General features: G+C 29.8%; 1 protein-coding gene across 3 annotated transcripts; it reads right to left on the bottom strand.

Annotated features, from left to right (window-relative positions):
- Nucleotides 1–448: 448 nt before the first annotated feature.
- On the bottom strand, nucleotides 449–12379 carry LOC103572242 (transmembrane protein adipocyte-associated 1 homolog). Of its 3 annotated transcripts, none has more exons than XM_008550759.3 (7): nucleotides 11845–12379; nucleotides 11325–11697; nucleotides 9043–9338; nucleotides 6933–7190; nucleotides 6641–6827; nucleotides 5149–5278; nucleotides 449–669 (listed from the first exon to the last, which is right to left on the bottom strand). In XM_008550759.3, exons 2-7 carry the CDS (start codon nucleotides 11471–11473, stop codon nucleotides 517–519), a joined length of 1173 nt encoding a protein of 390 aa, XP_008548981.1. In that variant the 5' UTR covers nucleotides 11474–11697; nucleotides 11845–12379; the 3' UTR covers nucleotides 449–516. The 3 variants fall into 3 exon arrangements, with proteins under 3 accessions (XP_008548981.1, XP_008548980.1, XP_053594242.1); XM_008550758.3 differs by lacking the exon at nucleotides 449–669 and having other exon boundaries at nucleotides 2894–5278; nucleotides 11325–11523; nucleotides 11598–11697; nucleotides 11845–12378; XM_053738267.1 differs by lacking the exon at nucleotides 449–669 and having other exon boundaries at nucleotides 2894–5278; nucleotides 11845–12378.
- Nucleotides 12380–14474: the final 2095 nt, after the last annotated feature.

Genomic DNA, 14474 nt, shown 5'->3' with positions numbered 1-14474 from the left:
GAAACCTACACTCCTATATGAATTCTCCATAAAGAAATCCATGCATCCAAGTTTCTATATGGCAATCCAGGTACCCACAATTTCCTGTATGGATTTCCCATAGAAATCCAGATACCCATGGTTTCCTACATAAAATCTTGTATAAATCCATACACTCGAATATTAATTCCTATGAATTCTTACATAAATCCATACTTTCCCCCATGGATTTTTTTGATAGGGTTAAAAAATGATTTTCCCAACTTTTGGAATTTCAAAAAAATCTATTTTCTTTTTTATCAATTTGTTTTTTTTTATAATCTATGACTGATTCTTTCCAGGCATAATTTCATTTTCTAAGAACCGAATTATCTAAGAAGCGAAAAATTTATAAGATAAGACTAGAATATAAAAAAATTAAGTATCTTATTTTATAAAAAAAAAAAAATATTTATGTTTCGCAAATTTTATCCGCAGTATACAAATTTATTTTCTATATATTTCTTTCAAACCATGGATGGAATATAATTAACAAGTTCACTGCTGGTAACCGTTAACATGAATGTGCGTTTCCTGACTGTCTATACTGTAACCAGTAATACTGTCAGGACTCTGTAGAGAAGCTGCGTAAAGTGGATTCACTGGAGTTGCATGAGTGTCAAATTGCGTTGAATCATAGACACTGTGATTCTGAAAAACAAAAAGAACATTCCGCTGTGGTTTCCTTAAATGTAGATCTAGACAAAAAAAAAAGGATTGCAAAATAGAAATGATAATAATCCTTCATCGAAGTTATTCCTTTTCTATGTATAGCCTGTACTTCATTTAACTAAATAGTGACTATTTTAGTAAAAATTTTTGCACAAAAAAATTAACTTGAATCAACATTATGCGGATCCGAATTACGTTAAATTTTAGTATTTACTGTAAATTATCGTATTTTGCGGCGAAATTTCGTATATGATATGGCAAATTTGTCGCATTTTACGATTTTTTACGACAATTTACAGTAATATGCGGTAATTTACTGTAATTTATGGCATTTTTACCGTAAACATGTTGCAATACCTTTCTTTACGGTAAAATTCCGTAATTTTACAGTAAATTCGTTATTTACCATAAGAATGCTGCAAATTTAAGGTACTTATATCGTATAATACCACGATCTACCGTAAAATATTGCAACTTACCGTAAAATACTGATTTACTGTAAGATACCGTATTTTACCGTAAATTATGGTAATTGCCGTAATTTACGGCATTCTTACCATAAACATAGTGCAATATTTCACTTTACTGTAAAATACCGTCATTTTGCAGTAAATTTACACGTGTAAGATTATGCACCGCAATTTTACGGTAAATTGTTGTACTGTTATCGTATAACACGGCAATGGGGTTCCGTTTTTGTCAAACTACGCCCAGGGGGCATCATAGCTCGTTCGATGGCGCGCAAAAATTTAACGTTAAAAACAATTCCTCAACTTATCTAACAATGTGGATACAAATAATAAATATCTCACATGGAATGTTGCACAGTTAAGAGAAGATAACTCAACTATTTATTTACCTGTGTAATAGCTTTCATTTTTTTCAACAATAACATCCTTCGCGAAATAGTTAGGACATAACCTCGACGATTTTGAAGACCGAAAATTTACATTTATAGTCTTTTCCCAAAGGGCCCGACGTTTTCCATCATTGGGAAAAGTGAAAGTTGCTTCTCCTTTACAAAAAGGAGCACATCACTTACCCATATTCTGTATGATTTTTTAATTTCTGATATCGAATATATATGGTGATGATGCGACACTAGTAGCTACTCCAAAACACATATTTAACTGACAAATATACTGTATATTTATTATGGTCTGACATTTATACTATTTATCGAAAACATCATATAATTGATTGTAAATTTTAAAGCTTCTTGGGTTTTTTTTCTTAAATCACTGTAGAACAAATGTTTTTTTTTAATAAATTAGACATTTAAAAATGTGCGCTCGACCAAATTCGCTATTATGCTGCTCTCAAGCAGAGGAGTTTAGCAGATCGGAACCCCATCTACCATAAAATATGGCAATTTACCGTGAAATACCGCATTCTACGGTAAAGTACCGTATTTTATCGTAATTTGTGCGAAGACTGTAAATCGGATCCACTAGGGATTCCCGTGGTTTGAGATACTAGCGACTTGACTCAAGGCGACACTTTATCGCACTAACACATGGACTTTCTTTTTCAAATTAAATAAATGACCAAAGTTACTTAATATTTTGACGTTGCAATTCAATTTTTAAAAATCACTGAGTTTGGACGGGATCGAACTCGTGTTCTTTGAATTAGAATTCTCGTCTACTAACCACTAGGCTGACATATGCCCGAGATATTATAACCTAAAATTTTAACTATAAATACTATGACGTCAGAGCGGTTTCTCTATTCTCGATAGTTTGAACAGTCAAATAAAGCTATTTAAAAACTAAGAGACTAATTTTCTTGAGCCGAGTTCTTAGGAGTCTTGCCTTAAGTCGGTAATGCAGTTGATACAAAAATTTGAGGTTATCTAAACAAGAAACCTTTTCTTTTCAACTGAATAAAATTTTACTTGGGTCGAAAATTAAAATCTATGAATTAAAGAAATGTTTCTCGAATCAAGAATATCAATATTAAGAAAAAAATATTCTTGAACCAAAAAATTTTTTTCGTTATACTGATATTCTTGGGTCAAGAAAATTCTTCTTGAGTCAAGTTATTTTTTTTTGTACACATATGTGCTCTGCATGCTTTGAAAAAACTATTCAAACTAGACTAAAAAAATAACAAAGTTTGCACTTATAATCTAAACATATAATAAAGGTGCGAATTTATTATAACTACTTAGGAAGAAGCTCAAGGATATGTGGACAAATAATAATAACATGTAATTTATGTAAAATTATATTATATTTAAAAATAAAATTTTAAAAACATTTTATTTAAATCATTTGGGTCCAAGAAAAACATTCACAACTGCGTGTAATATAATCAACATTCTGAATAAATGGAATAAAAAATGAGAAACTCGGACGTGCATACTTTTATCGCTTAAGTGATGAAAAAAAGTTTAAATAATTTAAAAAAGCGCATTTCAAAGAATTATGTTGGGTTAAAGTTATCAATTAAAACTTTCGAAGCATTGCAGAGTTTCCGGTCAGAAAGTTGGTGTCAATTATTCGCGACCTAGTTGACGATAACTTGTTGACAACTTGACACTTTTGTGACCGTTGGTTACAAGTAGTCGCCAGCTTTCTCAGACGTTGGGCGCCATTTTTTGGAGAAAGTTAGAGGAAAAAGTTTGAAGTCCATACATTGACGACACATGGGCGCCAATTTTGAGAAGTTGAAGGAAAAAGTTAGTATTCCACAAGTTGACGACAACTGGGCGCCAATTTTCAGAGAAAATTTAAACCAAAGTTTGCATTCCATAAGCTGACTACCACTAGGCGCCAATTTTTTGAGAAGTTAAAGGAAAAAGTTTGAATTCCATACATTGACGACACATGGGCGCCAGTTTTGAGAACGTTAAAGGAAAAAGTTTTTATTCTACAATTTCTCGACAGTTGGGCGCCAATTTTCTGAGAAAGTTGAAGGCAAAAGTTTTCATTATTTTTTTCCAGAAAGTTGGCGACACCTTGTCGTGCAAGATTCACTAGTCGGAGTAATCACTAATGAATTTTCAATAGTGTTTATTATATTTTCTCCATTAGGAAACGGAAAAACGGTATTCTGACCATAAATATCTTAAATTTCGACCGAACTATCCTTCAATTTCCAGCAAAGGTAGCTTACAGTATGACTATCAATAAGGCGCAAAGCAAAACGCCCGATATCATAGTATTAATTTAAAGGAATTATGTTTCCTGCATTGTCAATTTTACATCGCATGCTCACGAGTTGAGTCACCTTCAAATTGATTAAGCCTAAACAACAAGACCGAGTATAGTATACAAACAAGTGTTGTATGAAAAAATGTGAGTAATTAAGTGAACTAAAAATAGAAAAAATTATTAATTAAAACAAAAAAGCCACCCATTCCCTTCTGCTATCAATGCATGATCATATGTTTCCATCCGAGCAACACCGGGAATTGCAGCTAGCATTTTATGTACATTAAAGGTTGGTACACTTAAATTATTTTAATTTGGAAATTTTAGAACCTAATTTGCTATAAAAATCACATTATATACAAGTTTTTTTATTTATATCTGCTTATTTTGTTACTGTTCAACTACTTCTAAAAAGCTTTGACTTTAAAGCCGAATAAAAATCTTATCGATCTAGTTTTGTCGATACTTTAACCCTCCTATCATCGCACTGCAGAGGATTCTACGGTAGAAGACACGCAGAGAACTTTATAGTAAGAATTTCCTAAAAATTTTAGGTGACAGTTGGACACCTCGACACTCTGGAGAACAATATCACTTGTTTCAGTAATTTTTAATAAAATTTTATTAAAATTTCCCTGATTAAAAACTCCGATTGGAAACAAAATTTTTCGATAATCCCATGCTTAAAGCTCCATTAAAATGACTAGACCTATTAAGGTATTTTCCAGATTTCCTAATCGTGACCGATTAGCGGGTAATTTAAATATCGAACTGAAATTCTGTAATTTAAAAAAATTGTGAATTGATTTTTATCGATAATCGATATCGAATGTTGTCAAACATTCAAAGATTGATTATCGGTCTCATCACTCTTACAACATTTCGTAGACGTATTTATATCACTATCAGTATTATCTAATTTATGATCAACATTAGCAGCAGTATCAGGTGATAGGATCAAATTAGATTCGCTACTAGAGGCACAACACACAATATTAGAAGGTGTAAGTGTGGTTTGGTTGTCAAAATCCAAGTAAAGAGTGTTGGTGCCGACAAAAACTTTCGGGCTAGATTCCATACAACTGGAAAAATTGGGTGTGCTTGAATGAACACTACATTCTTTTCTACTATTCTGCATCTCAGGGACATTGTCTAATGCGTTTTGGGAACTATAACTACTTTTACCAAGAGGTTTTTGATTATTTTTCGCTGAAGAGTACAAAGAAGTTCTTTGTTTTAGGGAAGATAATTTAGCAGTGAATGGCTCATACAAGGGTAAGTGATTATATGGAGTATGGACCTGATAGATGTAGTCACTGTCAGTTTTTAGTGATGAAAAACTCTGCTGATAAGGCAGTGATACTGTATCTTCTTCCATTGCGTCATCTACCTGAGCTTTGTATGAAAACAATATAGATGGTTGTGAAACTCTGAAAATAAAAAATAATCATTTAATTAATAAGTATAAAGAAAAATAAAAATTAAAAATTGTTGATATTTGCAGGGTTACAAATAACGCATTAAATGTATAATTGCATTAGTGCTTCAATTAAATTTTTTTTTATATTTTATAATCCAAAAACGACAAATTAAAAATGATTTTTCAATTTTTAATTCAATATCTTTGAATTTAAAATAATTTTTTAATTTTTAATCCTACATTTTTGCATTAAAAATTTAATTTCTGATTTTTAGTTCGTAAAGTAGCGTTAAAATGTAATGGCTTAATTTTTAAATCTACGTTTTAAAGTAAAACATTAAATAAACAATTTCAATTCGGAAAACCAGATTTTCAAATTTCTTTCTAATCTCAAATTCCATATTTAATAATTGAAAAGTAAATCAAAAATTTTAATTAGCCATAGCTAAAGGGAATTAAAAAATTACATTCTGTTTTTTAATTTTCTATTTTCGTATCAAAAATTAAATAAAAAATTTTAAATTCCGAATATCAGATTAGTGTTCTTTTAATTTTAAATTCTCTGTTTACACTGGAAATTATTCAAAAAATTTAATTCTCAAATGTCTCAATTATGAATGATCTTTTTATTCCAAATTCTATTATATTTGACGATCAAGAGTAAGTTTAAATATATTTAAACTTGGTGAAGTAAAACGGGATTCTTTCCTGTTATAAGTGCCGTCAATTTTTTTTGTCTTGATTACTTATCAGATTGCGTACCGTATCCAAATTAAAAAGTAATTTCCAATTTTTGATCCCACGTGTTTGAATTAATAAGTAATTTTTTAATTTTTAATCCGACGTTTCTGAATTAGAATTAATTTTTAAAATTTTAAACCCACGTGTCAATTTATAAACTACTTTTTTAATTTTTAATTTCACTTGTCTGATTAAAATCTAGTTTTTCGATTTTTAATCCCACCTGTGTACATTTAAATTAATTTTTCAATTTTGAAATTCTCGTACCGGACTAAATATCAATTTTTAAATTTAGAATCCCACGTCTCTGGATTAAAATTAATTTTCTAATATTTAATCTGACGTTTCTGAATTAAAATTAATTTTTCAACTTTTCAATTCAAGTTGTTGAATGAAAAATTAATTTCGTAATTTTAATCGATATAATTTCAATTACAGATTAAAAATTTAATTTTTAATTGCAAATATTCTCATTAAAGAATTCGCAACCCTGGATATTTGATGATATTAATTGATATTTCCCGATCGAATCCGATTAGAACTTTCCAATAGGATTCAATCGATAACCTGAATTATTATTAAATATTGATGGACATAAACAGATCGCATTATCTATAATGATTATACATACCCAAAAAATTCAGACAAGAAGGTATGATAAACCAAGGGAGTAAATAGCGTGAGATACACGACAGCTGTTATGTCAACCACACATAATCCCACAAGATTTTGTGTGTAATTTAATAAGCCTGCTCCAACGGATTGTACCAAATTTAAAGTTGTCAATATTCCAACATAAACGTAAAAACTTTTACGAGCTAAAAATTCAAGAAATTGTTTTTGAGAAGACACAATTATGTTTACTAAAAAAAATAAGACATTATTGCAATGCATAAAAAGCAATAAATTAAATGAAAACTTACTTGGTAAGTTTAGTCTATCTCGTAATCTTGTCCACGGAAGTATCAAGATAAAAAAATATATCAAAGTGAATACAAGACTACTGCAAAACCAAAACATCATGCCGCCATGACCAAATACATAAAAGTCCCGACTGGGAATATGGAATGTGTCATCTGGCAAAACTAATTCTAGAGTGCCTTGAGTTATTGTAAAAGTTAAAGCTATGAGAGATGTAGCAAACAGGACTCTTCTTATACTCGATCGGCTATCAAGATGTCCTGATAATGTAAATAATATTTATAAATTAATTCAAGTTCTTATTGATTAATATTTTTTTTTCTTAAAAATAAACGACTATTGTTTTTTTTAAGCAGTAGGCAAACTCCGATTATATCTGCAGTGAGAAAAAAAAATTTATATTTTCAAGAAAAAATGCTTGATTCGAGTATTTTAGTTACTGAAGGTTACTCTTTTTTAGAATAATTTCTTCTTATAAATACACCATTAAATAAGAATTGAATACTTGAAAGCCAATCGGTTCTTTCTCGATTCAAATCAAGTTATTCGAAAAACTACGAATAAGGTACCAACAGGTAATAAGGCCTAGCTAAGGGAAATTATGAATAGAATCGAAAATATTGCATTTAATTATCGAAATGTATCATTAATCTTTATTTCAATACATTAACCATTAAATGTAATCAAGTAATGGTAATTTTTACCATAAACAAACAAAAAATTATACTTTTACAAAAATCATACGAATAGGCCTTATTTTACTACGGTAGGGTAATAAGACCCACGAGTTGAACAAACTGGAATAGTTTAACTATACTTAATAAAATTGCTATTAGAGATGAATCATCACTTAAATTTAGCAACAATACTTTTTAAGAATTAGAAGACTAGGTTGTTTTGCTCAACAGCCCTTAAAATTATCAGTATTCTTTTTAAGAGTCAGACGACTAGATTGTTTTTTATAATTTCTTCTGTGCTACGACAGCATATGACGGATGATGAAATATAGAAGACAGGGAACGTGGTATCGGGACTCTATAAATTTGTCGTAACATCTCTATGCAAGACTCTTCTACTAGAGTAGTCTTTAGCGAAGGCGGTTATTTTAAATATCATTTCTGTCACTTAAGCCTTATTACCCGACAGGCCTTATTACCCGCAGGTACATTACTTAAATCAAACATTTTTTCTTGAAAATATACATTTTTCATTTCTCACTGCAAATTTAGTCGATGTTTGCCTACTGCGTAAAAAAAAACAATAAGGTACCCGCGGGTAATAAGGCCTGTCGGGTAATAAGGCCTAATTGACAGAAATGATATTTAAAATAACTGCCCTCGCTAAAGGCTACTCTAGTAGAAAGGTCTTGCATAGATGTTATGACAAATTTATAGTCCCGATACCACGTTCCTTGTCTTCTATATTTCATTATCCGCCATATGCTGTCGCAGCGCAGAAGAAATTATAAAAAACAATCTAGTCTTCTGACTCTTAAAAAGAATACTGATAATTTCAAGTGCCGTTGAGCAAAACAATCTAGTCTTCTGATTCTTAAAAAGTATCGTTGCTAAATTTAAGTGATGATTCTTCTCTAATACCAATTTTAATAAGTATAGTGAAACTATTCCAGTTTGTTTAACCCGTGGGCCTTATTACCCTACCGTAGTAAAATAAGGCCTATTCGTATGGTTTTTGTAAAAGTTTAATTTTTTGTTTGTTTATGGTAAAAATTACCATTACTTGATTACATTTAATGGTTAATGTATTGAAATAAAGATTAATGATACATTTCGATAATTAAATGCAATGTTTTCGATTCTATTCAAAATTTCCCTTAACTAGGCCTTATTATTCGCCAGTACCTTATGTATAAGTATAACCCACATGATTATTATTTAATATTTTGTGTCGGATTGGAAAAATTTATTTATTCTAATTGAGTATTTTTGGAACTTTGTAATTAAAGGGCAGCCTGAAATGTAGATGTTAAATATAATTAACATGTGGAATTGAGTTTGTAAATTGTAAGAATACCCATAAATTAAATATAGTTTATATTATTTTACACTTAATTATAAGAATATTCATGCATTAAAGTATTTATCAACATACCGAATGCTAATCCAAAAATTACGACACTCATTTCAGTTGATAACAAGAAAAATCTCACTGTAACCCACAATACTTTATCAGCTTTCCCACCAATGTTAGTAGCAGCATCAACTGTCATAGATACCACGCATCTTATCACTGATATTACTACATTACAAATAACGAGTCCATAGAATGCTAAGAATATTGGGCTACTAGTTGCTCTTAATTTAAGCCGGGCCCGATTAAATCGTACTGCTATGAATAATAGTAGTAATAGATTGGGTACTAATATCGCTAAGTCCCATATTCTTACTCTGAAATTATAAAGTATACATCGTTAATAAATGATTAATTTACACAGTAAAAAATATTGTGTATCTGTGTTAAAAACAGTCGGCGCTAATTTTTTTTATTGATTATTTTGGGTTAAATCAATACATTTCATTGTGTTTCTTGGAAATTTTAAATAGATCTACTATATAAAATTTAAGTGTTAAATAGTTAACACGTCACGTAAATGTTAAAGACAAATTGTTGTTATTTTCTTGGGCGCGAAATTTTTGATGTAAAATATTTAGTTCTGAAAATAATTTGGGATTAATAAAAGCCGGGAGTCGTATTTAATCTGGTTTAGTTTCTTCGTCATTGTCGGGCTTTTCCTACCCGCATAAAAAGTTAATATTTTTATTTTATATATGTAAATATAAAATTATATTAAACGACAAAAATTTATGTATATTTGAATATAATGTTCATATAATTTGAAAGTATATTTTTTCTTATAACACAAACTATAAAAAAAAAATATATATTTCATCATAGAGCATTGTATATTTTCAAAATATAATTTGCCGGTTATAAATTCCAATATAATGAAATATAATCGAGATATGTATTTTAAAGTATAGTAACTGTTATAAAAAAAAAAAAAATGTTCATTATATTTTTCCAACATATCGCATTATATAGTGGATAATATACTTAAAAATATATAATATAAATATTTTTGTAATCAGCAAAATGAACATTCAATTTATCAGTTTAACTCAGGAAAGAAAATAAAGGTACAGATTAATAAAGAAAGAACGGATATCTCAGTACATATTAAGTAGATCTGACCATATAGATGTTTACATGTAAGTGTGCGTTTCAATCAGGGGATGTCACCCTACGACTCTGACTTTAAAAAACTCAATTGAGCTTTTTTAGGTTTACAACATGATATAGGCTTGGAATAAACTTTTTAGACTTGAAATTTTATAAGTCGATAATATATTAGCTTATATATTATAATTATATAATTACTTATGAGCTTATAATATAATTTTCAGTATATGGAGTTCATATAGCTTGAATACATGCCAACAAATAATATTATATATCATGTTTGTATATTTTGAAAATATATAATTATATAATTGAAACGGCAAAAAAATAGTTATATTAATATAAATAACTTTTCATCTTAATAATTATATTGCAATATAAAATGTGTTATATTATTCAGTATAATTTTAGGACATACAATTTTTTCATGCGGGTACGCTATTCTTTGTTTTAATTGCAATTGTATGCTAATCCCTCTAATAGTCTTCTATGCCCTCTACTATCTGATATTGCATTTCCCTGATTAATTAACTGAATTGAAAATTTGAATTTGAATTAAACAGAATAAAAATTTGTTTTAATTCAGTTTAATTCGGATTCAGAACCAGATATTTGAAAATTATTTTCGAATTAAACCGAATAGAATTATTTAAATTCGTTTTAATTTGGACAAATTCTGGTTTTCCTGCCGAATTAGACAGAATTCATTTTCAAGTTTCGCATTGAACTAACAGAATTTATCTGAATTAAAAATGTAATTCTGTTTAATTCGATCGAATTCAGTTGTTTAATCAGGGTTATTACGATAATGAAAATTATTTGAAAGTTATTTAGTATCGTTTCTATACTGTCGCTGATCATTTCGTTAAATGTACTTATTTGTTCTAGATTTGAAAAATCTTAGTAGCGAAAAATTTTTGTGTCCAATCAATTTTTGTTTGAGAAATTATTGCTGAGAAATTTTTGTATAAGAAATTATTCCGGCTTTATAGGCAGAGAGCCATAAATTATATATTTAATAAATATCCGTGGTACAAAAATAAAATGTAATAAATTTCACCACGAATTTGGTGTTATAAAATAACACAAATTTCGTGTGGACTATTTATAACACAGATTATTTTGATTTTAACACAATATTTTTTACTGAGTCATTAGTTATCATTAAATTGTTTTAGAAATAAATCTATAACCTTGAGTCCTGAATTTCTTTGTATAAAACTAGCTTGCAAAAATGTTCATCGTCAACCATGGTTGAACTGACATTTGGATTCACAGTGGTCACCAAATCCAGTGGTTTTCTCCACCCTTCAGAAACCGTTTGTTCTCCACCTCCATACATTGCTGGGGTTTTAATTCCTTGACAATCTACATGTCACTTCGTTCCAATAACTGAAATATATCACCATATATTTGCATATATAAATTATCGAGGATAAACAGCCGTTGATTCATCAATTAATCACCAGTGATTGATTCATTGACTTCATAACAAACAACATAACCTCCAGTGTATCAAACTCTTTAAATTCAAAGAACTAATTGATTTTCAAACATCAAATTAATCTAAAATAAAAAAATTTATTAATAATCATAAATGTCGTATCGATATCTCATACAAAAACAAATGTCAACATTTTAAAATTAAATTAAATAACAAAAAATATTTAATGCATTGAGTTGTTAAAATTACTGAGTATTAAATTAACGTACCGAAATTTATTGTGTTATGACTCGTCATTTATTGTGACGTCTCTCCTTTCAATTTTCAACACAATATTGTTTGGCTTTCATTTACGACTCGTCAATTACGTCACGCAATTTTTTTTATTTTACGCTGATGGATTTTAATTGTTGACATCTTTTTGATCAATTACTTAAATCCCTGACTTGCGGTTCTTTATATAACTCCACAAAATAAAACTGTACATACTGTATTTTAGCGCAATTATTATAAATCCAACATGTAAACCGATCGGCTTCATACCTAATTTATTTATTTTTTAACTGAGTATTAAAATGAAGTATAATTTATTGTTTTATACTCGGGTGTATAGAGCGCAATAAAATGTATGATTTTAAAACAGTGTCCAAGTAATATTGTTTGATAAAATAAATTATTCGGTTTTATTTGATTAATACGTAGTATACAATAAAGAGCTTCTTTGGTTTGACGTTTAATTATTTTTTTTTTCTCGACTAAGCGAGACAGAATATAGGAAACAACATGGATACTAAAGCGCAGCGGAGAGCGGACAGATGGTGAAATTACTAGCAAAGTTGTGAGTCATACCAACTTGATATCATCGATTCTCACCCCCCTAACAGCCACTTTAGCTTAAAATTGACGTTAATTTAATGTTGAAATTACCTTTAATTTGTTGCCAAATTCGCAGACAATTTGACAGCAAAAGTTTGAAATAAAAATTTACTTCAAAAGTTGACTAGAAAACAGTTGTCATCAATTTACAGGCAAATTTTAAGTCAATTTGTTGTTAACTTGACCTGAAAAATTGTTGAGTATTTTTTTACCGTCAAATTGTTGACAATTTTATGTATAAATTTGCTTATTTCCCCGATAGCCAGTTGAGTTCAACCAACAGTCAAATTGCGCAAAAACGACATCAGATTAAAGCCGCTATTTGATGTACTCGAGACATCAAAAAATTGAGTAACAAAATTTGACTGCAGAAGTAGCTCAAATTGACCTAAATTGTTTAGATTCGATTTTACCGTTGGATACATATTGAAGAAAAGTCAGCTCTTGATATCTAGCAACTATTCAACAAAGTAAATTCAAAAATCAAAAAGTAAAAAATATCTCTCTATTTGAGGTCTTGTTGACGTCATTTGTTGACCTCTCAAATTTTGAGGTCTCACGGACGTCAAATAGCAGTTTTAAACTTACGCCAAATTGATGTGAAATTTGACGTCAAAGAGAGCTCGAAAGTTGACATTGAAATTTTTTGTGTATCATACGTCACTGAGACGACAAAAGTTTTAGCTCGAAAATTGCGCTAAATTCTAGTTATCTGGGCTTATAAGGAAATATTCTTATTTTTAACTTTTGCTGTCAAGTAGTCGGCAAATTCGGGCAGCAAATTTCAGGTAATTTCAACATCAAATTATCGATAATTTCAAGCTAAATTGGCTATTAAGGTAAAGGTAACTTTTTAATAAAAAAAAAAGGCAGTAATATTCATTTTTACCATTTCAGATAGTAAGCAAAATTGTCTACAATTTGATGGTAGGAAAATACTTAACAATTTTTCAAGTCAAGTTAACCAACAATTGACATAAAATTTGCCTCTAAATTGACGACAAGTTTTTTCGTTTACACTTTTGAAGTGAATTTGCATTCTGATTTGGGTACTAAATTTACGTCAAATTGAATAGCAAATTGCATACAAATACTCATATAACTAGAGTTTCAGCGCAATTTTTGAGCTGAAACTTTTGTCGTCTCAGTGACGTACGGTACACATAAAAAATTTCAATGTCAACTTTGGAGCTCTTTTTGACGTCAAATTCCACATAAATTTGACGTAAGTTTAAAACTGTTATTTGACGACTGTGAGACATCAAAATTTGAGACGCAACAAATGACGTCAACAAGACCTTAACTAGAGAGATATTTTCTACTTTTTGATTTTTGAATTTACTTTATTGAATAGTTGCTAGATGTCACGAGTTGCCTTTTCTTTAATATGTATCAAAGGGTACAATCGAATCTAAACAATTTAGGTCAATTTGAGCTACTTCTGCAGTCAAATTTTGCTACTCCATTTTCGATGTTTCGAGTACGTCAAATAGCGGCTTTAATCTGACATCAACTTTACGTGCAATTCGACTGTTGATTGAGCTCAATTGGCTATCAGGAGATCAGAAATTTCATGTCAACCACAAGTCGATGATAACTTATCGATAACTTCAGACTTTTTAACCGTTGATTACAAGTTGTTACGAACTTTCCCAGAAACTTGGTGACAATCTACTGTTCCAACCTGTAACCAACTTTTTGAGAAATTGGAAGGCAACTTTTCGTCAACTTGTGGAAGTGCCAATTTTCGCGTTCAGATTGACGACAAGTTACAGCAGTAGATTATCGATTTGCTTGCCGTCAGCCTGGCTATTAGGATACATTTTTCCTGATAGCCAGAGTTTCTGATCAGAAAGTTGGTGTACAGAAATTGCGATCAACTTGACGACAACTTTTAATTTTTGTAACTGTTGACGACAGGTTTTCCAGAAACTTGGCCACGATTTGTCGATAACGTTCTGAGGATTTTGTAGTTAATTTGCAAGTTGAGGAATAAATCAATCAGTGTATCTAAAGTCATAAA

Source organism: Microplitis demolitor, chromosome 4, assembly GCF_026212275.2.
Source record: "Microplitis demolitor isolate Queensland-Clemson2020A chromosome 4, iyMicDemo2.1a, whole genome shotgun sequence".
Taxonomy (NCBI): Eukaryota; Metazoa; Arthropoda; class Insecta; order Hymenoptera; family Braconidae; genus Microplitis; species Microplitis demolitor.
This window is presented reverse-complemented; position numbering and strand designations above follow the sequence as displayed.

Excerpts from the sequence above, each read along its gene's own strand:
- LOC103572242 (XM_053738267.1), bottom strand. The coding sequence starts at position 11,473 with ATGTATGGAGGTGGAGAACAAACGGTTTCTGAAGGGTGGAGAAAACCA. Across the intron at positions 9,339-11,324 it reads AAAGAAATTCAGGACTCAAG|AGTAAGAATATGGGACTTAG; the intron begins GTTATAGATTTA and ends TTATAATTTCAG. Across the intron at positions 5,279-6,640 it reads TTCTTGTCTGAATTTTTTGG|AGTTTCACAACCATCTATAT; the intron begins GTATGTATAATC and ends TTTTATTTTCAG.